At 36.0% G+C, this 26,349-nt stretch overlaps 1 protein-coding gene across 1 annotated transcript; it reads left to right on the forward strand.

Moving 5' to 3' along the window:
- Positions 1 to 17,580: 17,580 nt before the first annotated feature.
- LOC100029032 (olfactory receptor 11H6-like) lies at positions 17,581 to 18,569 on the forward strand. Its single transcript, XM_016428703.2, has one exon. It carries the CDS (start codon positions 17,581 to 17,583, stop codon positions 18,535 to 18,537), a length of 957 nt encoding a protein of 318 aa, XP_016284189.2. The 3' UTR covers positions 18,538 to 18,569.
- Positions 18,570 to 26,349: the final 7,780 nt, after the last annotated feature.

The raw sequence follows: 26,349 nt of genomic DNA on the forward strand, positions 1-26,349 counted from the left end.
TACAGATAATTGGATATGTCACATACTAACAAATTGCTCAATCAACATTCTGTGATCACATACCATGTTGCTACAACAGAAAATTATGAGATAAAGATAAATGGTATAGGCAGGCTAACCAGGGGGTCAGTTCCCCCTGATCTGCAGGATGACTGGCTAAGAGAATCATTGTTGCTTTTAATCAGCTTTCACAATCAATCAGAATTACTTAGGAGATGAGTAACTAAACATTTTGTAGCTAGGTAAGGGGTTAAAGGGTAATTTAATACAGACCAGAATTAGGAATTATCCCAAATCCCAAGTTACTTTTTCTCTATGTTTCATTAGGTTATTGTACACAATCAGATTCGGTAAAGTGTATCAGTAGCTTGTGTTTTAGAGGAGTGATTGATGTGCCTGTGTGTTTGGCTTTCAGTGGGTGTGGGGCATCTAAGTGTAACTCTGTTAAGAGGGAAAGGAGTAGGGTAGTGGGCGCATGGAATTCTATAGGTTTTAATTTTGTGAACAAGATCCTTGGAATGAATCCTTAGAATGAATCCTTAGGACCACCTTAGTGAGGCATATGTGTATTAACCCTGTAAGTATTTGCTCTCACATTATTTCTCCTGTAACTGGGGAGAGAACAATAATCATAACAATTTCATTAGTAAGAGAAGTTAGTGGGAGAGAAATTATATAGAGGGGGTTCAATGGGTGTCTCATCTTTCCAGAAGGTTGCCTTGCAACTCTGGCACCCACACGCAACTATGTCAGAAAGTGAGGGTGTGAAGGCTCTCTGTACAGCAATAGTAGCATTACATCTATTTCCCAGAAAGATCCAAAAGAAAAAGACTTAAATGAACAAAAAAGTTATAGAAAATCTTTTTGTGATGGCAAAGAATTGGAAAAATGAGAAGATATCCATCAATTGGGGACTGACTGGACAAGTTAGATGGTAAGCAGGATACTTTTAAATAAAAGTAGAAAGGCTTAGAGATGAACTGATACAAAATGAAGTGAGTAGGAAAAGGAGAACATTATAATAGCAATGCTGTATAATAATCTATTGTAAATGTCTTGAATATTCTCTACATTACAATGATATAAGATAATTCTGAAAGTCTCATTACAAAAACTACTATCATCCTCCAAAGAAAGAACTGATGGAATATGAATTTAGATTGAAGCATATTTTTTTAAACTTTATTTTTCTTAGAGTTTTTTTATCTGTGTTTTCTTTAACAACATAACTAATATGGAATTATGTTTTGCATAACTACACATATAAAATCTATATTAAATTGTTTGCCATTTCATGTAGGGAAGAACGAAAGTAGAGAGAAGAATTTGGAACTCAAATAAGAATTTTAATATATGTTAAAAAAATTTTAACATGTAATTGGAAAAAAATTTAAAGAAAAATAGAATGAACATCTTGGGAAAAGAGACAAAAACATTGAAGAAAATAATATCTTAAAATAGAATAAGTCTAATGATTAAAAGAGGCACAATAATTCCTTGAAGAAAAGAACTTACTAAATAAAATTGGCCAAATGGAAAATGATATACAAAATCTCACTGAAGAAAATAAATTCTTAAAAATTAGAATGATGGGGATAGCTAGATGGCAGAGTGGATTGAGAGCCAGTCCTAAAAATGAGAGGTCCTGGATTCAAATATGGTCTCAGATACTTCCTAAATGGGTGACCCTGGACAAGTCACTTAACCACAATTGCCTACCCCTTATCTCCTGACTTTGAACCAATTCATAGTATTGATTCTAAGATAGAAGCTAAAGGTTTTTTTAAAAATTAAATTTAGAGAAATGGAAGCAAATGAGACATGAAGGAACAATAAAACAAATTCATAATAAAGAAAAAAATAAAACAAAATGTGAAATAGTTCATTGTAAAAACAGTAACTTGCAAAATGAATTGAGGAGGCATCATTTAAAAGTTATTGGACTATCTGAAAGCCATGATCAAAAAAAGATCCTAGGCATCATATTTTAAAAAATTATCAAGAAAAACTTCCCTCTTGCAAGATTAAAATTAATATCCAATAACTCCAAACATTGTATTCTATAAAATATATTAATAATCACTTGAAGTAGAAAAAATTCAAGAACAAAAATAAAAACCTAAGCAAAACCCACTTTACCACCTGTGATCAGGGAAAAAGAGTGAAGGGTGGGGTCATACAAAAACTTTATCTCCAAAACGTAAGGATATAACATGATAATGAAAGTAGGATGCTAGGAGAGAGAATCCTGGAGTTCAAAATTCTAATTACACATTCCCCTGCCCCCCCCCCCCCCCCGTGATTCCATCAGGAAACGAGCATGTAGAAATCTCCCAGATTTGCATGCCTAGTTTTCCCAATGAATCAGATCACGTAGCCAACTTATATCTCTAAAAATCTTTAACTAGAGGTACATACAATATTGTACTTTCTGAGGGGAAATTATACTAATTTGGAGATAAGAGGGAAATAAAAGAGAAAGAGAACAAAACAAATGTTAGGTGCCTTGCCAAAAAGCCAATTAGGGGGCAATCCCTTTGGCATAAGAGTATATACATTCAAAATAAATGCATTCAACCCCCCACAGTTCAATTTCACTACATCCCAAAGTTCATTTTGGTGCAGTGTTTGGTTTCTGCAGAGTTTATCATGGTGCCCTCTCCAAACAGTTCACTTTCTGGGTTTGGGAAGTAGCAAATGCTTCAGGCCATCTGGTCAGCTGACTCATTATGACCAGATAAAACTTATACTGTCCAGCTTTTGGCATAGTGTTAAAATCAATTCATAGGTTTTCAAAAGGTGTTTAAGCCAGAGGATGCCTACTATAAACTTTGCTACACAAGGTGTGCTGATTAAAATCTTGGCAGGTAGGGCAGGCTGTATATACTTTAGAGGCTATGGTAATTATACCAGGGGCTCTCCATACTCTTTTAACAGAGACCACAATTCCCTGGGTATCAAAGTGACAATTTTTGTGAGTGGATTGGCATATTTTGTGATAAAAACTTCTGGGGATCAGGGGTTTTCCTTCAGATGATACCAATACTCCATTTATCAATTTTGCTTTAAATTCATGCTCCCATTTTTCCACTTCATTTTCATTAAAAGAAAGGGACAAATTTAAGTCATTACTAGTTGTCAATGTTAAAATTAACTCAGGCCCTTCTAAAGTCACTAGCTTTACAGAAGTATCTTCCTGGTCATTCCCCTTAGAGATAGGGTCAGTGCCACCTGTATGGGCAAGGCAATGAACTACAATTAGGGTTTCAGGGAAATGAAGGGCAGAAGGAACTTCATTAATAATTTCTGAATTTGCTATACATTTTCCAGCTGATGTTAAAAATCCCCTTTGAAGCCATAGCATACCCATGACATATTCCAAATGCATATTCAGAGTCTGTATAAATTGTTGCCTTCTTATCTTTGGCAATTATACAGGCATGCTTCGGAACTATAAGTTCTGAACCTTGAGCACTTATATTTGAGGACAATGAAGTTGACCACAGAGTGGCAAAATCTGTGACTCCAGCAGTTCCAGTGTAGTGAATGCCATCCTTCATGATAGAAGAACCATTAATGAATAAGATGAAGTCTGGATTGTCTAAAGGAGTGTCAAGGAGATTATCTCAAAGTTTTTCAGCCATGGATACTGTTATAAGGAAAATGAAGGTTTGAAGAGGACAATGGCATGAGACCAACAGGGAAAGATTCTGGAATGCTGGAAAGGAGGGTTGAGCTGAGAACTCAGGAGCTGGGAATCTCTCTGGGGGTTTGCTAACTGTAAACACCTAAAAGGATTTTCTGCCATATACGTGGTAGAGTTCCTGTACCTATCCTTGATGTTGAGATCTGTGTTTCCATTGTAAGAAGATCTTTGAACCTGAAGCTAGCTTAAACAGCATCTAGTCATCTGCAGCTATCAGTGAGTGTGAGATCTGAGTCCATATGGACTTGAGACCTTTCTCATTGGGTCCCTGTCTAATCTGCCACAGACCAATATCGAAAGTACCATCAAAAGAATTTTGTATTAGTACAGGATAGCCAGACTATAGGGTTGGGGATTTTAGGTGAGAGAGGAGAGGGAGATAAGAGTAGTCAATCCAAATCTGTGAAGACCCTTCTCATGAAGGCATAGTTCCTTGGATCCTTAGATAGAAATTAGTGATAGGAATTTCCTTGCCTTTTCAAACTGGGCAAAATGGGACTGTCCACATACTGTTGGGGCAAACAATACCAGGTCCATTGGGAATTTTTCCAAGTGAAGTCAAATATATTATTGGAATTCTCATGAAGCTATTGAGAAGAAAGCTGAACAGAGGTCTACCACAGTAAAATATTTTGTTGTGCTGAGAATAGGGAAGATGCTTATGACTGTGTTTGGAACCACAGGATGTCTCTTTATGATATGGCTATTTACAGCCCTTAAAGACAGGACAAATCTAAAGACAGTGTTTCCATTTGCATCTAATTTTGGCTTTTTTATAGGTGAGATAGGTGTATTATATTCAGATTTGCATGGAATTATTATTCCTTACTCATTTAATAAATCTATCACTGAGGCAATTCCCTCAATTGCCTCTTTCGATAGAGGATACTGAGGAATAGAAGGAGGTGGACTATCATTTCTTTTGAAGAGGAACAACTGATGTAAGTAGGCCAACTTTGGAAGATGAAGTGGCCCAAAGAGACTTAGGTATATCAGCTGGAATTTCAAAGGTGGGAGGCTCCTTCAATTCCCAACTGTCTGAAAGAAGTACAGGGAGGAAATTTAAGGATTCCTCAGGCAATTCTAGTGACATAGATTCATCTGGGGAGCAAGTTATTGTGGCTCTAAGCTTGCATAAAAGATCTCTCCCTAGCAAATGTATAGGGAAGCTAGACATTAGAAGGAAAGAATGTTCTACTGATAGGGGTCCCATAGACACCATTTGAGGGGAAAGATTTGGGACCTTTAGGGGTGGCCCTGATACCCCAACTACATTTAGTGAGCCAATGGAATCACAATCAGAATCAGTGTACTCATCAATACAGATCTGAAAGCTCCTGTACTTAATCTCCAGTTGCCAACACCCAGTAATGTTATAGTCAAATTCAAGAACTATCAGATCAAGGAAAAAATATTACAAGCTTCTAAGAAGAAGTCATTCAGATACCATGGAATCACAATGAGGATAACACAGGATCTGGCTGCATCGACACTGAAAGACTGAAAGGCATAGAATATGATATTCTAGAAATCAAGGGAACTAGGTCTAAAACCAAGAATCAATTACCCAGTAAAACTGACTATATTCTTACAGGGGAAAGTGTGGTCATTCAACAAAATAGAATTCCAAGCATTTGTAAAGAGAAGACCATACCTGAACATAAAATTTGATGCCCAAGCACAGAACTCAAGAGAATCATCAAAAGGTACTTAAGAAAGACGGGAAAAAGAAAAAAAGACTTTTTTTTAAAGAGCCCAATAATTTAAAATGATACATATCCCAATAAGAAAAGAAGTAATTGGTAACTCTTAAAAATTGTTATCACCTGGGAAGCTAGAAGAATTACACTTAAAGGGAACAGTGACATACTAGGATGAAATGCCAAGACATAAATATGTATATAGATATACGTATGCATAAATACATATATATGAGTGTGTGTGTATAACTAGAGCTAGAAAAAGAGGTTAATACTAAAAGAAATGGGAAAAGAAACAAAAGGGGGTAAATTTATATGTCACAAAGAATCTCATGGCGGGAGGGGGGAGAACATCAATACACTGGAAGGGTAAAGAGGTTGGAGATAGGAAATACTCAACTCCTATGTGCATTGAAATTGACTCAAAGAAGGAAAAATAATCATATCCATTGGAGCAACAAATTGATTTGCACCCTATAGGGAAGTAGAAGGGTAACAAATAGACTGGTGGGGAGGGAAGCAGTGCAAGAGAGGGGTGAGGTTAAAAAGACTGTAAAGAAAATAAGGGGGGAATCAGAAGGGAGGGTAGAAAGGGAAGTAAAATAAGGGTGGGAATTAGGGGGACTGATTAAAAAGAAAACATTGGTGTAGAAGGAAATAGTGAAAGAAGAAAAGGCAGGACTAGATGTAGGAATGGAAATCAAAATGCTGGGAAATACACAGCTGGAAATCATAACTGAGTGTGAATGGAATGAACTCACCCATAAAACACAAGCGAATAGCAGAGTGGATTAGAATCCAAAATCCTACCAGATGCTATCTACAAGAAACACACATGAGGAAGGTCGACACAAAAAGGGTAAAAGTAAGAGGATAGAGTCCAACTATTGGGCATCAACTGATAAAAAGAAGGCAGAAGTCACAATCATGATATCTGACAAACCCAAAGTAAAAATAGATCTAGTTAAAAGAGATAGGGAAGGTAATTACATCCTGATAAAAAGCAGTATAGACAATTGGGAAATGCCAGTACTCAACATGTATGCACCAAATGGCATACCATCCAAATTTCTAAAGGGGAAACTAGTGGAGCTCAAGGAGGAAATAGATAGAAAAACTATACTAGTGGGAGACCTGAACCTTCCTCTATCTGAACTAGATAATTCAGACCAAAACATAAATAAGAAAGGGTAAGAGAAGTGAATGAAATCTTAGAAAAATTAGAGTTAGTAGACATGTGGAGAAAAATAAATAGGGACAAAAAGGAGTATATCTTCTTTTCAGCTGCACATGGTACATTCACAAAAATTGACCATGTATTAGGGCATAAAAACATTGTAAATAAGTGCAAAAGAGCAGAAATAATAAATGCAACCTTCTCAGATCACAATGCAATGAAAATAATAATTAGTAAGGGTACATGAAGAAGAAAATAAAAATTTAATTAGAAATTAAACAATAAGATTTTTCAAAATTGGTTAGTTAAAGAACAAATCATAGAAACAATTAATAATTTAATTGCAGGAAATGACAATGATGAGACATCCTTTCAAAATCTATGGATGCAGCCAAAGCAGTACTCAGGGGGGAATTTTTATCCTTGAGTTCATATATTAACAAATTGGAGAGGGCAGAGGTCAATGAATTGGACATGCAAATTAGAAAACTAGAAAGTGAACAAATTAAAAATCCTCAGATGAAGACTAAATTAGAGATCCTAAAAATAAAAGGAGAAATTAATAAAATTGAAAGCCAAAGAACTATTGATTTAATAAATAAGACTAGAAACTGGTACTTTGAAAAAAATAAAATAGACAAAGTACTGGTCAATCTAATTAAAAAAAGGAAAGAAGAAAACCATATTGAGAGTATCCAAAATGAAAATGGAGACCTCACCTCTAATGAAGAGGAAATTAAGGCAATCATTAAAATTATTAGGACCAATTATATGGCAATAAATATGGCAATCTAGGTGATATGGATGAATATTTACCAAAATATAAATTGCCTAGACTAACAGATGAAGAAATAGACTACCTAAACAACCCCATATCAGAAAAAGAAATTGATCAAGCCATCAAAGAACTCCTAAGAAAGGTCCAGATGGATTCACAAATGAATTCTTTCAAACATTCAAAGAACAACTAATCCCAATATTATACAAACTATTTGACAGAATAAGCAAAGGAGTTCTACCAAATTCCTTTTATGACACAAATATGGTACTTATTCCAAAGCCAGGCAGGTCAAAAACAAAGAAAGAAAACTATACACCAATCTCCTTAATGAATATAGATGCAAAAATATTAAATAGGATACTAGTAAAAAGACTCCAGTAAGTCATCACAAGGGTTATTCACTATGACCAGGTAGGGTTCATACTAGGAATGTAAGGATGGTTCAATTTTAGGAAAACCATCTACATAATTGACCACATTAATAAGCAAACCGACAAAAATCACATGATTATCACAATAGATGCAGAAAAAGACTTTGGCAAAATACAAAAATAATTCCTATTGAAAACACTAGAAAGCAGAGGAATAGAAGGGTCTTTCCTAAAAATAATAAACAGTATATATTTCAAACCATCAGCAAACATCATCTGCAATGGTGATAAACTAGCCTTCCTAATAAGATCAGGAATGAAACAAGGATGCCCATTTTCATCTCTATTTAACATTGTTCTAGAAACACTAGCTAGAGAAGAAAAAGAAATTGCAGGTATTAAAATAGGCAATTAGGAGACCAAGCTTTGCAGATGATATGATGGTCTACTTAAAGAACCCTAGAGAATCAACCAAAAAGCTACTTGAAATAATCATCAACATTAGAAAAGTTGCAGGATACAAAATAAACCCACATAAGTCAACAGCATTTCTATATATCTCCAACCCATTTCAGCATAAGAATTAGAAAGAGAAATTCCATTTAAAATCACCCTAGGCAATATAAAATACTTAGGAATCTATCTGCTGAAACAAACACAGGAACTATGTGAACACAACTACAAAATACTCTCCACACAATTAAAACTAGATCTAAACAATTGGAAAAACATTGACTGCTCTTGGGTAGGACAAGGTAACATAATAAAAATGCCAATCCTACCCAAATTAATTCATTTATTAAGTGCTATAACCATTGAACTACCAAAAATATTTTTTACTGAATTAGAAAGAAACCATAACAAAGTTCATTTGGAAGAACAAAAGATCAAGGATATCCAGGGAAATCATGAAAAAAAAAATCAAAGGAAGGAGGACTTGTAGTCCCAGATCTCAAACTATACTATAAATCAGTGGTCATCAAAACAATTTTGTACTGGCTAAGAGACAGAAAGGAGGATCAGTGCAATAGACTTGGGGTAAGTGACCTCAGCAAGACAGTCTATGATAAACCCAAAGATCGCAGCTTTTGGGACCTAAATCCACTATTTGATAAAAAACTGCTGGAAAAAGTGGAAGACAGTATAGGAGAGATTAGGTTTGGTCACACCCTACACCAAGATAAACTCATAATGGGCGAATGACTTGAATATAAAGAAGGAAACTATAAGCAAATTAGGAGAACACATAATAGTATACATGTCAGATCTTTGGGAAAGGAAAGACTTTAAAACCAAGCAAGAGCTAGAAAAAAATCACAACATGTAAAATCCATAATTTTGGTTACATCAAATTAAAAAGATTTTGTACAAACAAAACCAATGTAACTAAAATCAGAAGGGAAGCAACAAATTGGGAAACAATCTTAATAAAAACCTCTGACAAAGGTTTAATTACTCAAATTTACAAAGAGCTAAACCAATTGTACAAAAAATAAGCCATTCTCCAATTGATAAATGGGCAAGGGACATGAATAGGCAATTTTCAGTTAAAGAAATTAAAACTATTAATAAGGACATGAAAAAGTGTTCCAAATCTCTTTTAATCAGATGCAAATCAAAACAACTCTGAGGCATCACCTCACACTTAGCAGATTGGCTATCATGACAGCAGAGGAAAGTAATGAATGCTGAAGGGGATGTGGTAAAGTCGGGATACTAACGCATTGCTGGTGGAGTTGTGAATTGATCCAACCATTCTGGAGGGCAATTTTGAACTATGCTCAAAGGACACTAAAAGGCTGTATGCCCTTTGATCCAGCCATGGCACTGCTGGGTTTGTACCCCAAAGTGATAATAAGGAAAAAGACTTGTACAAGAATATTCATAGCTGTGCTCTTTGTGGTGGCAAAAAATTGGAAAACGAGGGGTTGCCCTTCAATTGGGGAATGGATGAACAAATTGTGGTATATGTTGGTGATGGAATACTATTGAGCTCAAAGGAATAATAAAGTGGAGGAATTCCATGGAGACTGGAACCACCTCCAGGAATTGATGCAGAGCAAAAGGAGCAGAAACAGGAGAACATTGTACACAGAGACTGATACACTGTGGTACAATCGAATGTAATGACAATGCAGTGATTCTGAACAACCGGGAGGGATCTATGAGAAAGAACACTATCCACATTAAGAGGAAAAACTGTGGGAGTAGAAACAGAAGAAAAACAACTGCTTGAATACATGGGTTGAAGGCATATTGTTGGGGATGTAGACTCTAAATGAACATCCTAATGCAATCACCAACAACATGGAAATCAGTTTTTATCAAGGACACATGTAATACCCAGTGAAATTGCATGTCAGCTATGTGAAGGGTGGGGTTAGGGGAGGGAAGGAAATAATATGATTCTTGTAACCAAAGTATAATATTCTAAGTTGACTGAATAAATTAATTTAAATTTAAAAAAGTAAAATGAAATATTTTTTTTAATCCTAGAAAGTCACTTGGAGAACTGGAAAGTTATTGCCCCTGGTCAAATGGCAAGTGTGTATTAGAAACAAAAATGGAACCCAGGAGCTTCTGACTCCAAAGTCAAAAATCTGATAACTCTTAACTGCCACACACTCACCTAAATCAGACATAAATAAATATATCACACATTGAAATTCAAGCCTATGCTTGTAAAAGAGAGAGAACAAATGAGAGCAAAAGGCCTCCATGAACTCAAAAGAATCTTATTTTCCCATTCTTAAGAACAGGAGCCCATTTCTGTTCTTATTTTCTTTTTGGGAGCTCCTCTTCCTCTCCTTATAATTCACTGTTTCACCTTTCACCATACTGCCCTTAGTTGTCCAGTCATTCCTAACATGCACACTTTAGTGTCTTTGTTGTTTTTCTGCTCAAATTAAAAGTTTGGAGCTTCTTTGTAGTTTTGGTTCTGGTCCAAACTTCCTTCATCATTATAGAGATCTCTCCAGGTGGGGTTTTCCTCCATTGATAAAAATCTACAACTCATCTGTAACTTAAAATCTTAGAAAGTCACTTAAGGACATGGAGAGGGTAAATAATTTGCACAAGGTCACACAACTAGTGTATGACAAAAGTAAAACTTGAACCCAGACCTTAATGATGCCAATACCAGTCCACTCTCCTCTATGCCACAATACTTTCTTGTCCTAAGAGTAAAATGATTAAATTCAGTGAAGTTTATGGTAATAATAGTGATAATTATGTGGATAGTATCGTTTTACCCTACAGTTTACACACAAGATAAAACACCTCAGTGCCCTGAGGCCAACTATTCACAGTGTCCTACTGCTGTGGAGGCAGAGGGTACCCAACCAGATGCTCCTCCTCCCCACCAAGTTCCTCCTGCTGTCAGAGCCTTGGACCTTGTGTGGTGGATCTAAGCTGCTCCCTCCAGGAATTCCACAGTCAGCCCATGTCTGATTGTCTGATCACAGGTATCAGCTGGTGAGGAAGGGATATCAGGTCTCTCCCTTATGCTATTGAAATAGACTCTCTCTTTCTCATTCTCTGTCTCTCTCTCTCTCTCTCTCTGTCTCTCTCTCTCTTTCTCTCTGTCTCTCTCTCTGTCTCTCTCTGTCTCTCTCTGTCTCTCTCTCTCTCTCTCTGTCTCTCTCTGTCTCTGTCTCTGTCTCTGTCTCTGTCTCTGTCTCTGTCTCTCTCTCTCTGTCTCTGTCTGTCTGTCTGTCTGTCTGTCTGTCTGTCTGTCTGTATGTCTGTCTCTCTCTCTCTCTGCCTACCTTTCAAGTCGCATTCAGCAGGAGAGTCCTATGGCTCCATCTTGTTGTTAGGTTTGGATTTCTGTATTTTTTGAAGCCTTTTTAAAGATTGGTAGAAGGATAGTCAAAGAGGTTCTGGCTTTTGCTCCTCCTAAGCAGCCACCTTGACTCTGCCCCTGCCCCTCCAACCTTGTGGGGAATAAGGGCCAGTAAGGTCCTGAGCTCTCAATGTTCCCTCACATACACTCAACTGATTCTTGTTTAATTTTACTATACTTTCTCTCTATCTTTGCATCAATTCGGTTATCATCATCATCACCATAATCATAATGAATAATGAGAACTGAATTAGGGGAAATTCTTCCTAGATTTTATTTAATCGCCTTTATCTAAACCTGGTTATTATTGTTGTTATTATCATTATTATCATCATTATTAGTATATGTTACTTTGACAAATCAGTTCACTTCTTTCGTATCAATTTCTTCTTCTGTAAAATGGGTATAATAATTCATGCATCACATTTATCAGGGTCATTGTGGTAAAAACATTTTGTAAATCTGAAAGTACTATATAAATATGTTATATAAACTACATAAATATGCAACTATATATGTATATATTAAAATACTTGTTAAAAGTGGGAAATCCATTTAAAAATAGGCCTGATATTTTATATATCTAATTTCTCTGAATCTCACACACACAGCACATAGTTGGTACTTAATTTAGCAATGTTTTGAGTTGTTTTATTGTTTTTGTCCTGAAGGTATTATATTTTCTTAACTTCCTAGGCCAGTATTTATAGTTTCTTTCAATACTTTTTAAGGTTTAAAATGTTTTGTGCTACAATTAATTTGGGAAATGCTTTTTGAGCAATAGTTTTTGTACTCTGGTCTCTAAATTATAATCCAACTCATCCTTCAAAAATGTTTTCTCTAACTGAGGTCCAGGCCTAATCTCCAGACCTTAGGTTTTCTTTTATCCCTGGAGAGAGTTTTCTAGTTACAATTATTAAAAGAAAAATTCTTCCTGATTGCTGGCCAAAAATTCTCTTTGGCTCCATTTCTTTTTATTACCCTTAGCCCCAGAGACTAGCCTGGCCAATCAAGGCAGGTGAAAGGTAAATCCTGGAAACATTGGGACAAAAGATAAATCACAGGCGTCACCACAGACCTCCACTAACCCCTTCATCTGCATGTGGATGACAACAAAGCCATCCTTCCCAACTGTGGGCTTCAGGGGATGTAATCGCAATTCAAAAGTCTCACCTCAAATGCACCTTTAGTAATAAATAAGTTTGTTATTTTTGTTTGGTCATTTCAGTTAAGTCTAACTCTTCATGAACCCATTTGGGGTTTTCTGGCCAGATTGAGAGGTTACGATCCCTGGAGGAGTTCTGAACCTGCCTTTTCAGTCTTTAAAAAGTTATAAAGCCAGTTTGGGTAGGACCTTCAGCACTCTCACAGCCTCACCCACTTCCATTATTTTCAAATGTTCAAACACATTGACACACACTGGGACTACATGCATGTATACATATACACATACGCACATCCTAGCTGTGTTCCCAAGCAAACAGCATGAAGCTCTTTGGATCTGCTGCAAACTGTCCTGATGTAGCTGAAAACCAGTGTTGGGACCTTTACCCTGTGAGAAAGTGGTCTAAAATTAGAAGAAGCCAATCTTTATTCACACAAGGTACTGTGACACACTCTCTCTCCCTCTCTCTCTCTCTCTCTCTCTCTCTCAACCTCTCTCTCTCTCTCTCTCTCTCTCTCTCTCTCTCTCTCTCAACCTCTCTCTCTCTCTCTCTCTCTCTCTCTCTCTCTCTCTCTCTCTCAACCTCTCTCTCTCTCTCTCTCTCTCTCTCTCTCTCTCTCTCTCTCTCTCTCTCTCTCAACCTCTCTCTCTCTCTCTCTCTCTCTCTCTCTCTCTCTCTCTCTCTCTCTCTCTCTCTCTCTCTCTCTCTCCCTCTCTCCCTCTCTCCCCCTTTCTCTCTCCCTTTCTCTTTCTCTTTCTCTCTCCTCCCTCTTTCATTTTATTTTCCCGTTAAAGTTTTGAACTAAGTGATGTGGAGAAACTTGGAGATCATCTTGTCCAATCTTATCACTTTAAAGATAAGGAAACTTGAGTTGGACTTTTAATCCCTTATACCTGAAGGCTAAGGCTGCCACTCTATTGAGCTTGGAAATTCTGGAGTGGAGTGGGCTAATGATTGACTAAACTCACCAAACCTGTATTAATAGGGTGAGCAACTGAGCATGGAGGGGCAGGGGTGGGTTAGGATTGGGGGAAGAGAGAGGAGAAGTAATGGGTTCACATTTGAAAAGGAGTAGGTGAAATCTCCCAAACTGATCAGTTGTAGAAATAAGCTATGAGTACCCTTCCAGTCTGAATGAGACAGGGAGACCCATTCTTTTAAAAATAGAATAATTAACTAATTAAAATGAGGAAACTGAGGCCCAGAAAAGTTAAAAGATTTTCTGAAGTTTAACGTATTTAGGGATTAGAAGTTCTGAGTCTAAAAGCCAAAATATTCTGACTTTTAGTCCAGTGATTACAGTAGCAAAGCAGAATCTCCTTTGATTAGCTTGTAGAAAATAACATCATTTTTGCAATTCATTAAAAAGATGAGATGAAATTAGCCAATATTATCTTTTGTGAAGATAAAAAGGTTTGGACATTAGAATCAGCCTGCAGCATTTTCTTTCACCAAAAAGCCTAAGTGACATATCATACATTTCTGTTATATATAGATTTTATGGATTGGAGAAAAGCTGACTTATTTTAAACAAATGGCTCTTAATTTTAAGAGACAGTCATTGATAGTAGAAATGGCCAGGAAAATTCATTTTTAAATGATATATCTTTCATCTTAATTAATTTTTTAAAAAGAAATGTTAGAGTAGAAATCACAAGTTAAAATGGAAATTGAGCCAAAAAACAAGTGTGATATGAATAAAACTTTATTTTTTAAAATTTACTCCCAAAGACATTATTCTCTTATATGTTAGATTTTCCTGACCTTGAGTTTAGAGTAAGAATGAAGATTTTTTTTTATCAAGGGATCACTGACCAAAGGGAAGATGATAGTGGGGAGCAAATTAATTGCCAGTTACCCACAGAGAGTTTTTTTTTTAACCCTTACCTTATGTCTTAGAATAAATACTGGGTATTGGTTCTAAGGCAGAAGAGTGGTAAGGGCTAGGCAATGGGGGTTAAGTGACTTGCCCAGGGTCACACAGCTAGGAAGTGTCTAAGGCCAGATTTGAGCCCAGGACCTCCCATGTCTAGGCCTGGCTCTCAATCCACTGAGCCACCAAACTCCCTCCCCCCCCCCCCCCCCGCCATAGATAGTTTTTTCAAAAGACAGCTTGACTGATTTTATAAAAGAGCTATTAATAAACAAGAACCATATTAACCCCTTTAACTGTTGTAGACACTATTCATGTGTTATTAAGGAAGAGAACAAGTTTTCATTAAGCTCCTACAATGTGTCAGGTAATCTACTAAGACTTTACAAATATTATCTCTTTGGGGTGTCATAACAACTCTGTTAGGTCAGTGCTATTATTAACTCCATTTTACAGTTGAAGAAACTGGCACAGAGGCTAACTGACTTGCCTAGGGTCATGCAACTGATAAATAAGGAGGGCAGCTGGGTTGTTCAGTGGATTGCAAGCCAAACCTAAAGATGGGAGGTACTGGGTTAAAATTTGGCCTCTGACACTTCAGACCTATATCATCCTGGGCACGTCACTTAACCTCCATTACTTAGTCCTTACTGCCCTTACCTCAGAACCAATACCTAATATTGATTCTAAGACAAAAGGTAAGAGTTTATTTTTAAAATAAGTGCATGAAACTAGATTGGAACTCATCTCCCTGATTCCACTCTCTGTACCTATCTGTTGTGCTACCTATCTGCCTCCAAGAGAGAAAAAAATAAAGATGAAATATAAAGCATAATACCTTCCCCTTTCATTACCTCTGTCTCATTTTTAACTTAGTTACTTAATTACTCAAATGTTTCATACCTGCTGCCTCCTTCAAACAAGATCATTGTCAGTAAGTGGAGTGCATGATACACTCTAAGCAGTGATCACCCAGATTATTTACCCTTTTAGTCAAATGTGTTTAAAATGTTAATTGGTTAATGTAAGTTTCCACATTGTCCCTCTTCTAGTATTTAAATTCAGTATAGTAGGAGAAAAATGGGTCTACAGAGAAAACTGCCAGAATCTTAAAATAAGCATGTCAGTTTATGTTTTGATTAAGAATTCTCCATCAATAACTGCAACAAGAGTATGTCATTACAGAGGTTTGTGCATTAGACACTTTTTATTAGCGTATTAAGATCATTTTCATTCTTGTAGAGCGAAGGCATTTTTGTTTTGTTTTCCTCTCAGTACTATCTTGTTAACTCATTTCATTTAGGAATAAATCACACATTTAAAAATAAATACTACAGATAATTTTAATATATTTCAGTTTTGCATTATGATTTGTCAAATTAAATAGAGATGGAAAGAATAAATTAAGAGAAAAGGAATGGTTGGGGAGGAATGATGAGAAACAAAAAGAGATGAAATGGACTGAATGGATATAATAGGAGGCATGATAATGCATGATTCAAAAAAGAAAAAGTCAAAAAGACATACAGCCCCTCAGAAATAAAAACAAAAGGCATGCTGATCTCTGATTTACTGGAGACAAAAGGCGAGGCACAGGAAGAGAGACATGTGAGCAAGAAAAAATCAGTTAACCTCTTTTATGTCTCAGTTTCGTCTTCTGGAAAATGATATTGTTAGGCTAGATGTTCTCCAAACTCATTCTGTAAACCTGGAGAGATGCAGAAGGAATGAAACAGAGAGAGAGAAGGAAAAAAAAGAAATTGAAGAGTCTTGAGTCATAGATTGATAATTGTTGACTTGGGTTGTGAACATCAGAATTAGATTAACACCTGTTATCACGTTTTTGGGAATAAATGTGCTAAACATTGTCCATAGGAGTGTCCTTCTAAGATGAAGAATCTTGTATGTCAAATGATAGATGCCACTCCAGTGAGAGAAGACATTTTTTAGACTGTTTTAGGTATAATATTAAAAAGTATTGTGCTTTATAGCCTCTCCTGGAAGATGACATGGTGCCTTCTTATTAATTAAATAATATCAATTATCAAATAGTAATATAATATAAATATATTAATGTGATATAACATTAATAATCAATAATCCTACATTTAGGAATTATTCTACTATTTTTTTAGATTTTGTACTTTAAAATTTCAAAAATAATGGACATATTTGTAATATTTATATATAATGTTTATATTATCTCATACATTAAATTATATTTAGAATATTTATATTTATCTGTGAAGTATATAAATAAATATAAATAACTTGCAATATGCTTTGTTGTCATTTCATAGTCATTTCCAAATCTTTACAACTACCTTAAGGTTTTTTCTTGGCAAAGATTCTGGAGTGGTTGGTCTTATCTAGAGACACTGGCATAGATTCATTAAGTAAGATCACTTTGACTTTCTATCTCATTGTTCCTTTTCTGGAAGGCATTATATACTATTTTTATGAGCACTAGTACTAAACAATACTGTCACTCTATTATACAAAACAGCCATTATATTTATTTGATGTTCTGTTTCTGCATGATTTTTTAAAATATATCAATCCCCAGTTTATGTTATCTGACTTAAATTGCAAGCCTCTTGAGGGCAAGGACATATCTGTTTAATTTTTGTCATATGGCATCCAGCATTCTATACCAAAGCAAATGTTTAATATTAATGAGAATAGTGGTGGTATTGGTGATAATAGTGGTAGTAGTAATGAAGCTGATGCTAATGATAATGATGATGGTAATGATGAAAAATTTTGGAGCATACACAGCCCTGCTTTCTCCACTATATTACTCTGGGAAACAATTTTCTGCATGTTGTCAGTCATTCTCTTCCCTGATCTTTACACTTTGCTACTGATTATAAAATGAATTACTATTCATGGCATATCTACATAATGATGTGTAAGGTTGTTTCTAAAAAAGAGATTTATTTTCATTTCAGATTTTTTAAAAATGAAAAACTCAGAAAGGAGTAATCACTCTGGTTCTGTGAGTGAATTTGTCCTTTTAAGCTTCCCAGGACCTTGGGAAATCCAGATCTTCCTTTTCTCATTTTTCTCTGGGACTTACATCCTGACACTGATTGGTAACCTATCTATTATCTGTGCAGTAAATTTGGACCAGAAGCTCCATACCCCAATGTACATTCTTTTGGCTAACTTCTCTTTCCTGGAGATCTGCTATGTCACCTCCACAGTCCCCAATATGTTGGCCAACTTTTTCTCTGAGAATAAGATAATCTCCTTCACTGGCTGCTTTCTCCAGTTCTATTTCTTCTTTTCAATGGGCACAACAGAAACCTTTTTCTTGTCAGCCATGGCCTATGATAGGTACCTTGCTATCTGCCAGCCCTTGCATTACCCCACCGTTATGACTCTACTAAAATGCAAAAAAATGGTTGCCTGTTGTTGGGTATGTGGTTTTTTTTGTTATCTCCTTCCAGTTTACCTCATATCCCAGCTGCCTTTTTGTGATCACAATACAATTGATCACTTTATTTGTGACCCAGGACCTCTTATTGGACTCTCTTGTGTTCCAGCACCTGCCACTGAAATCATATTTTCTGTCTTGAATTCAGTCCTCATCTTCTCTACCTTCCTCTTCATTACCAGTTCATATACATTGGTAATCAGAGTTGTGCTGAAGATCCCCTCAGCAGAAGGTCGGCGTAAGGCATTCTCCACATGTGGCTCCCATTTGGCAGTGGTGTCACTGTTCTATGGTTCCATCATGGTAATGTATGTGAGTCCAACATCTGGAAATCCAGCTGGGATCCAGAAGATTGTTACCTTGTTCTACTCTGTGTTGACTCCACTCTTCAATCCATTGATCTATAGTCTCCGGAATAAAGAAATGAAGGCATCCCTGAAGAAAGTCTTTGGAAGTATGAAATTTGGACAACATGTATGAAAGAAACAAAATTCACAACCTTTCTTCCCCAAACCATGACCTGCATTTTATCTCCCTCTTTCTGCTCATGTTACCATTAGTGACAGCCACAAAAATTATTGGAGTTTGATTTGACTATATTGATGTATTTTCTGTTAAGTTTTACATACCACATTTCAAACAGGACATTGATGACTCAGAACCAGTCCAATGGAAGCCAACAAAAATTCTGAATAGACTCAAAGGTATTATGTGAGAAATTAAGGAAATAAAGATGTTTATACTAGATAAAGAAAACTAAAGTGAGATTGGGAGTAATTATATTTTGAAATATCTTCAAAAATTTTATGGGAAGAGGAATCAGAATTTCCATTGTGTGATTCCAGAAGGAAATAAATAGAAGTAACAGTTAGAAATTAAAGGGATGCAAATTTTAACTAAATATAAGTAATGATTTTCTGCAAATAGAACTGAAATAAAATTTGTGGCCCAGTGAAGTAATTATTTCCCCAACACTGGAGATTTTAAAGGAGAACCTGAATGCTAAGTTGTCCAAAATAATATAGAGGTAATTTATGCTTTGGGTAGTGACTGGACTAAAAGAACAGCGAGAAAAGATATTTTTATATTTTATAATTTATAATTTTATAATTTTTATAATTTATTTTATATTTTAAATTTTATTTTATATTTATTTATATTTTAAATTTTTTGCTATAATTTTTTCAGTTGTCAATATATTTAACTAACTTCACTAATTTGAGTGCCTCTAAATAGTTTGTGTTGTTTAAAATGTGAGTCAGACCCAAGTGAGTAGCCAAAGACTTTTTAGGGTTCTCATAAAATAAGATTCCCTGAAACATGTGTTTTTCAAGAGTACTATCAGGGAAACAGGTAAAGTGTATTTTGTTTTGCTGGGTTCCTTATCTAGGCATTTTGTGTCTCCTGGCAGCAGCTCATACTTACTCCTCATGTGTGTATGTGTGTGCATGTGGACACACACATGTGTGTGTATTAGGAAGAATTCTTTATTCCCATTGTGACAGAGGCTGACACATAAGAAAAGTGCCAGGTTGAAAAGTGTGTGAAACTGATCACCTCAATGGGGGAGGGGCCTCAGGAGATTGGAATCTTGAGTAGGAGAAGACTCTGACTGGTAGAGGAGTTGGTCTCTCTCAGTCTTGAGAAGCTGAAGACAGAAAGTGGGAAAATACTTTCTCCTGAGGGTTACCCACTTTTCCTGCTGGTGACTGGGAATATTTTCCCCCAACACTTCCCAAATGAAGGGTCTTTCTCAAGAAAAACCTGAGCAGACTTTACCTCAGCTCCTGTTGCCCAGGGGTGAGTCAACCTGATTTTCTCTCAGGGGGCTCAGGCTGCCAAAGCCTGAGTTCCCCCCAAACTCGAGGAGGAAAGAAAAGGGTTTTAGATAGAGACAGGGGCCCCTTTTTCCTACTATACTTTCCCATTGTTTCCATGTTAGTTATTCCTTTTGCATTACCTGATTGAGTTGAAATTAAAATAGTTATCTGTTCCCCAAGCTGTGAACAAGTGCGAGTGAACAGATCAAGGAGAGACCCTTTGGTCTTGAGTAGTGGAGGGGGGACAAGAGTGAATCAGGAAGAGCAGTTTTAGTTAAGGAGGGAAGGCAGAAGGGGGAAAATCTTCAAACTCCCTCTCCTCTCTCTGACCCAACCTTAAACATCAGCTGTCTCCCCTGAACCCTGCTTTGAGAAGAGGGAGGTCTCCACTCTTTCCCCCCTTTCAATATTGAAAGACCAAACTCCTAGTTTATAATTAACCCCTTATAACACATCATGCAGGTAGAATCTGTGATGAAAAGACAGTAATCTTTAGACTATTTAATTCTAATAGAGCAGGAGTTCTTAACCTTGAGTCTCTGGACCCACAAGAAGTCTGAATATTGATTTCAGAGTATCTGCAAGCTTTAATGGGAAGAAATTTTACATCTTCATGTTTAATTGACTCTAACTAAAATTTAGTATTTCCTTCAATTATTATTTTTTTAAAAAAATAGTTCTAAGAAGGGATCCATGAACTTCACTAGATCACCAAAGCAGTCCAGAACGTATAAAAATATTAAGAATATTTTGTGTTAAGAACACTTTGACTACATTTCTGATATAGCATCTGTATTACACTGAGTCAAATTATATTAAACATGAGCTTGGAACCTAGATATAAATAAAGAAAAGAAACTTCATTTCAAGACAGAAGTAAGTCAATCAAATTGAGATAATCACTGGATATTATGGAGATTGAGATTCAGTTAGAGTCATAGAATAGGTTGCTAGCCTTATTTCTCCATGGAAGAGGCAGCATTCATTGTCTCACTTAAAGCTAAAATTTGATAAAGAACTTTCACAGAATCACAGATCCTAAGACTTCAACAGAACCTTAAAGATACTCTAGGGGAGCCCACACCAAAAAGAGAATCCCTTCTACAACATTCCTTTACTTGAAAGTATGCAGAGAAGGGGACTATTGCTTCCTAAAACAGCTCATTCAAATTTGGACATCTCTAATTAATCTTCAATTTTATTCCTTGTATCTGAACAAGATCTGACTATTAGGTTCTTTATCTTTTGCTCCCAGTTCTGCCCTCTTGGACCAATCAGTCAATAAATATTTATTAAGCACCTATTATGTGCTAGACATTGTGCTAAACACTGGGAATTGTGAACCTTAAAAATTCCCAGACCCTACTTCATAAGATTGGATTAAGACCATTCCCCATTTGGGCAGAGAACTCTACTTAGATCAGAAATGTGAGAACTCTACTTCACCTACTTAAGTCTACCCTAGGGGAAGATAAAGTTGTAAACTCTTTTCTGAACAATGAAAAGTACTTAAACCCATACTTAAGCCATGACTATTTTAGGACTAATACAAAAAAGGTGCTAAGTACCTATAAAGGTCAAGCAACTTGTGAACTTACAAGGAGCAAAGAGGTGAAAACTTACTCAGAGATTCTAGCCTACTCAGGTGTGGATTACTAAAAGGATTAGTCTACTGAGGTGTGAATTCAGAATGGGCTGTCCTTTGGAAAACATCTACTGTGATTGGTAGATATATAAGGACTTAGGGGAGGTGATATAGGAGAAATGCCCTTTAAATAGGAGCTCAGATAGGAGCTCAAGAAACATTCTGAAACATTCAGATTGAGGATTGAGCTGGTGAAGTCAGCTGAGATGGAGCTGGCCTGGTGTCACTAGAATCCTTGCTTGGACAGATCTTGTGGTGAGTGATTAAGGACTGACTGATCTTTTCTCTTAGGGCTTAGGCCTGGGTTGGCCAGGACTGGTCAGGGCGGGCTTATCCTTTTCTCATTATTCCCCGTTTTCTCTCTTTCTCTCCTTTTCTTTAATTCCTCATTTGTATTAATTAAAATCTCTATAAAACCCAGCTGACTTGGGTATATTTGAATAATTGGGAATATTTCCCTCGTGACTGCCTTATATTTGATTTAAAAACAAAACACTGTAGTGAAAATATCTTTCCTGCGGTCACAACTTACTCATCCACTCTTTATATCTATCACAATTTATATCTTCAACCATTTTAACTCTTACAGAATACAAAGAAAGGCAAAATATAATCCCTTCCCATAAGAAGCTCACAATCTAATGGAGGAACTAAAAAAATCTAGCTATCATGTCTCCATAACTCTTCTCCAGACTAAATGATCCCTCTTATATTGCTCTTGTCTAGATGTTGCCAAAAGGCAACTCCCAGAACTGAATATGATTTCAGATGTGTTCTGGCCAGAGCACAGTCACTTCTTCTGAATATGATACCATTTTCTACCCTAATAAGGCATTGGATGTTTGTACATTGCTAATACATTTTAAGCTTTCAGGCTACGTTTTTTTTCCCATGAAGTTTTCTTAGGCACACATTCCCCATATAGAATTTGGGATTACAACATTATTTACCCATACTAAATTTTATTTTACTAGGATTTATTGTTCTAGTCTATCGATGTGTCAAAATCTCACTCTCTAACATACATACACACTCCAAAAATAAAAGATTAATTGAATAATATATAATCAGAACAGAGAAGAGATATTTAGCAAAGATACCACGTGGACTTAGCTGAGTAAAGGAAATCTGTACCTGTGTTCTTTTTGCTACTTGTCTGCCAGTCAAAAATCTTAAGGGAAACTGGAGTTCCTTATGGTCTGGCTCCTTTGTACTCTGATAACTAGGAAGTCATAAGCTTTTAGATATTGTAGCTAATTAAATCTCAAGAATTATGTTATTTTTTTACAACACCAATTAAATTTTCAACAATTAAATAGCATACAGAAATTGAATTCTATATAAAATCAGGAGCTTTAACTATGTTATTACCTTCAAGTAAAAGTATTAACATTAATAAAATAGAAATAACAATGTATTCACTCTATGCCTTTTCCTATCTTATTTTCATGGTGTAATAGAGGCGCCTTCACTAGAGTATTTAAGGTAAGGGAAGTGTTGGAATGGTGACACTAGGATAATGTTAGAGGAGAAACTGGGATTCTCACTCCTCCCCCCCCCCCCATCTACTTCCTGTGTCTTTCTGTTGATTTTAACAGCTCTTCAGAGATGGTAAGTTAACAGAAGTTTTCAATAGACTAATTTCATGCTATCTTATTGTCAAAAGGGAATCTATTTTAAAGGAATGAAGTCAAAGAGTTGGGATAGAGTAGAGTGAATTTATGGGTTCCCTAATCTATTATAAAATTCAATATTCGGAAATAAGGTTGATTTGTCTTTGAGGGGATATTGTTAATAACTTAAAAGGATCTTCAGAACTATGCACAATCTTTTCCAAAGTTAAGTTATTAGTCAGGAATTCAGAGCAGTGGTCTGCTGGCTCCTCTCCCACAATTCATGAGAACAGAAATGAAGTTTCATCTGTGTGGCTTTCTTAACTGTCTCCCTGACTAAATTTTTCTCTGGAATCTTCCCTTCTCTCCTTGATTGACAGTCCTTCAAGCTTCCATTCCTTGCATCTGCTTGCAAGTCCCTGTTGTGGTAATCAGTTTCTCACAATGGGTACTGTTTTTTTTTTTTATAGTCAGTGGTTATAGTATTATTGTGAATAATTTCTTAGAAAATATTCTATGTAAGTTGTACTTCAGATGGCCACTTTGGGTGGCTATACATTTATCACAGTGAACTTATCTTTGTTCAAAGAAGCAAACAGAAACCCTCTTTGGGAAAGACAGGAATGTGGCACTTGTACATAATTTGAATATATTCAATAAAACAAATCTTTATTCTTTGAGCATGACTTGATTTTGAGGAAAAGTACAAAGTAATTGGAAATTTAGTATGATGGACAAGATAAAAGAACAACCTGTGAAATAAACCATTTGAGTTAATTTGTCACATGTTCATAAAGTAAAATAAGGCTTATCTTTTTGGATTGACTTTCATGTTTATTCATAAGTGATTATACTTTCATCTTTCAAAGGTCACTGGAGAAAGAGACAGGAAAAGAGAGAGGGAGGAGCTTGACTAGAGGTTCTCTAAGATCTATTTGAGGTCTGAAGATTCAAACTTGTTTTGTGTGTTTGGTTGTTTTTGTATCTTTAGCATCCAGAAAAAAAGTGGGCATGTCTGAATTTCATTTAGTTCCTTAGGAGAAAAAAACTATATAATGTACAAATAAAGATTTTATTTTAATCATTGTAACTATCTTTATGAGTTTTAAATTATTCCCCAGAATCATTAGGAAATACTTGGAAGAAAGAGAAGAGAATAAAAGAGAAATTATTGCAATTGAATAAGACTTCTGGGAATAGTGAAACTTGGGATTTCATTCTAAACATGCAAAATTCAGGATGTTAAATAAAAGAGTCCATTAATTCCCAAGAAAAGAGTCCCAAACCTCAAGAGTAGGAGAGGAAATAAACATTTATTGGGCCTTCATCTGGGCTTTCAGAATTAAGAGTGAAGACTAAGGAGCTACAGAGTGAAATTCCTTCCAAATTGAGTGTACAACCCAGGGCAGGTTACAAAGCCACTGATCTAGTCTCTCTTTCATACCCATCATCCCCTAGAGCAGTGATGGCAAACCTTTTAGAGCCCCTGTGACATGCCCCTCCCCAGAGACCCCATGCAGCCCTGTGTACCTCACCCACTTACCCCAGACAGATGAGGAAGCACTCCCATTGGGCTGCTGGGAAGAAGGGTGGGTAAAGTGAGGACATTCATGGGAAGCAGGAGGGGAATGGCCTGAATTCTCCACTCCCCTCCTAGCTCTGCCACACGTGAAGTTCTCCCATTGTGTTGATAGGCAAAGGAGCAGGTGAAGTGAAAAAAATGTCCTCAGTGCAAGGGAGCAGCTCCCCTAAGTCCCTTTGCCTTTCTAGTAATGAACTCTGGCTGGCAACAACTCATGTGCCCACAGAGAAGGCTCTGTGTTCTCTTTTTTGGCACATATAACATAGAGTCACTATCATGGCCCTATAGCAATATTTTACTTCCTTGCTTTGGCCAGTCTCTTCAGGGGAAAAAAAGCAAATAAAAGCATGAATTAACCACTTGCAAGAAATACTTTGCCTGACACTAGAATATATACAAAGGTTAACCCTGTCTGTGGTCTTTTTTTGCCCTTCTGCTCTCTTTTTGATCTTCTGTCATGAAAAGATGAAATAGAGATACCCTACCAGCAACATAAAATTTCCTTTTTTTCAGTAGCCCATTGGGCATCTTGGAGAATAATTTCCCAGTCCCCAAGCTTGTTATAACTTCAAATAGGAATTTTTTATTAAAGAATATTAAATGTTTATTAAGGAAGTTCAGAATATCAGGTAAAAATTCACAGAAAACATTGGAAAATAATAGCCACAATAATTCATACTGGTGCTGGATAAGTGGACCTGGACAGCTTATTTTTAAACATTTGTTAATACATCCATGGACAGAGACTTGGAGGAGTTCAGTTCTTTCAAATGTCATGAGAAGAAAAGGATCCACATAATATTTCAGTTATGTGGTCAAGATCTAGGAACAAGACCCTATCAGGACAACTGTAGGAGAATCAGATGAGATGGCATGTTGCAGAAACTCCCATAAATGCTTTTTAATATAGAGCCTTAAAGAGTTATTTGGAACAAAATGAGATTAAATAATCTTCCCAGGTTTGTAAAGAAACAGGATGTGCCAAAAGAAATAATAGAACCCAATTCTTCCTGATTATAGACCAATTCTCTATTAGAAACAAAATTAACTAGGTCACCTGCCAATTCTTCTATTAGTTTTGTGACCTTGATAAAATTACTCAAATTCTATGATCCTCAATTTTTTATCTATAAAATTAGAAGATTGGACCAATAATGATAATAGAATATTTCTAAATCTCATATAAATCTAATATTCTTAATAATTATTCCTGACTTGGTGGCTGTTTACATGAGATGCAAACACTAACTAAAATCTTAATTCATATTATCTGTAATACTTGTCATATATAACTTATTTGATTTGAATAAATAAAATGGACAAGTTTACTTGATATGCTGATAGGGAGTGATACCTGCATGGTATGAAGAGTTAGGAGTGATAACATTTTAAAATATCCTGAAGACTACCACGTGAAAGAAGAATTCTGGAAAATAATTTAAAATTATGCTGACAATACCTAAAAGGACCATATTATTTGATCCAGAAATCCTCTGTTAGATATATACCCTAAAGAGACCAAGATAGAAAGTAAGGTCTACATCAAAACATTTCTATTAGTTTGTTTTTTGTGGAGAGAAAGAACTAAAAACAAAAAAGGTGCCCAATAACAGAAATATAGCTAAAATAAAA

Source organism: Monodelphis domestica, chromosome 1, assembly GCF_027887165.1.
Source record: "Monodelphis domestica isolate mMonDom1 chromosome 1, mMonDom1.pri, whole genome shotgun sequence".
Taxonomy (NCBI): Eukaryota; Metazoa; Chordata; class Mammalia; order Didelphimorphia; family Didelphidae; genus Monodelphis; species Monodelphis domestica.

Excerpts from the sequence above, each read along its gene's own strand:
- LOC100029032 (XM_016428703.2), top strand. The coding sequence starts at position 17,581 with ATGAAAAACTCAGAAAGGAGTAATCACTCTGGTTCTGTGAGTGAATTT.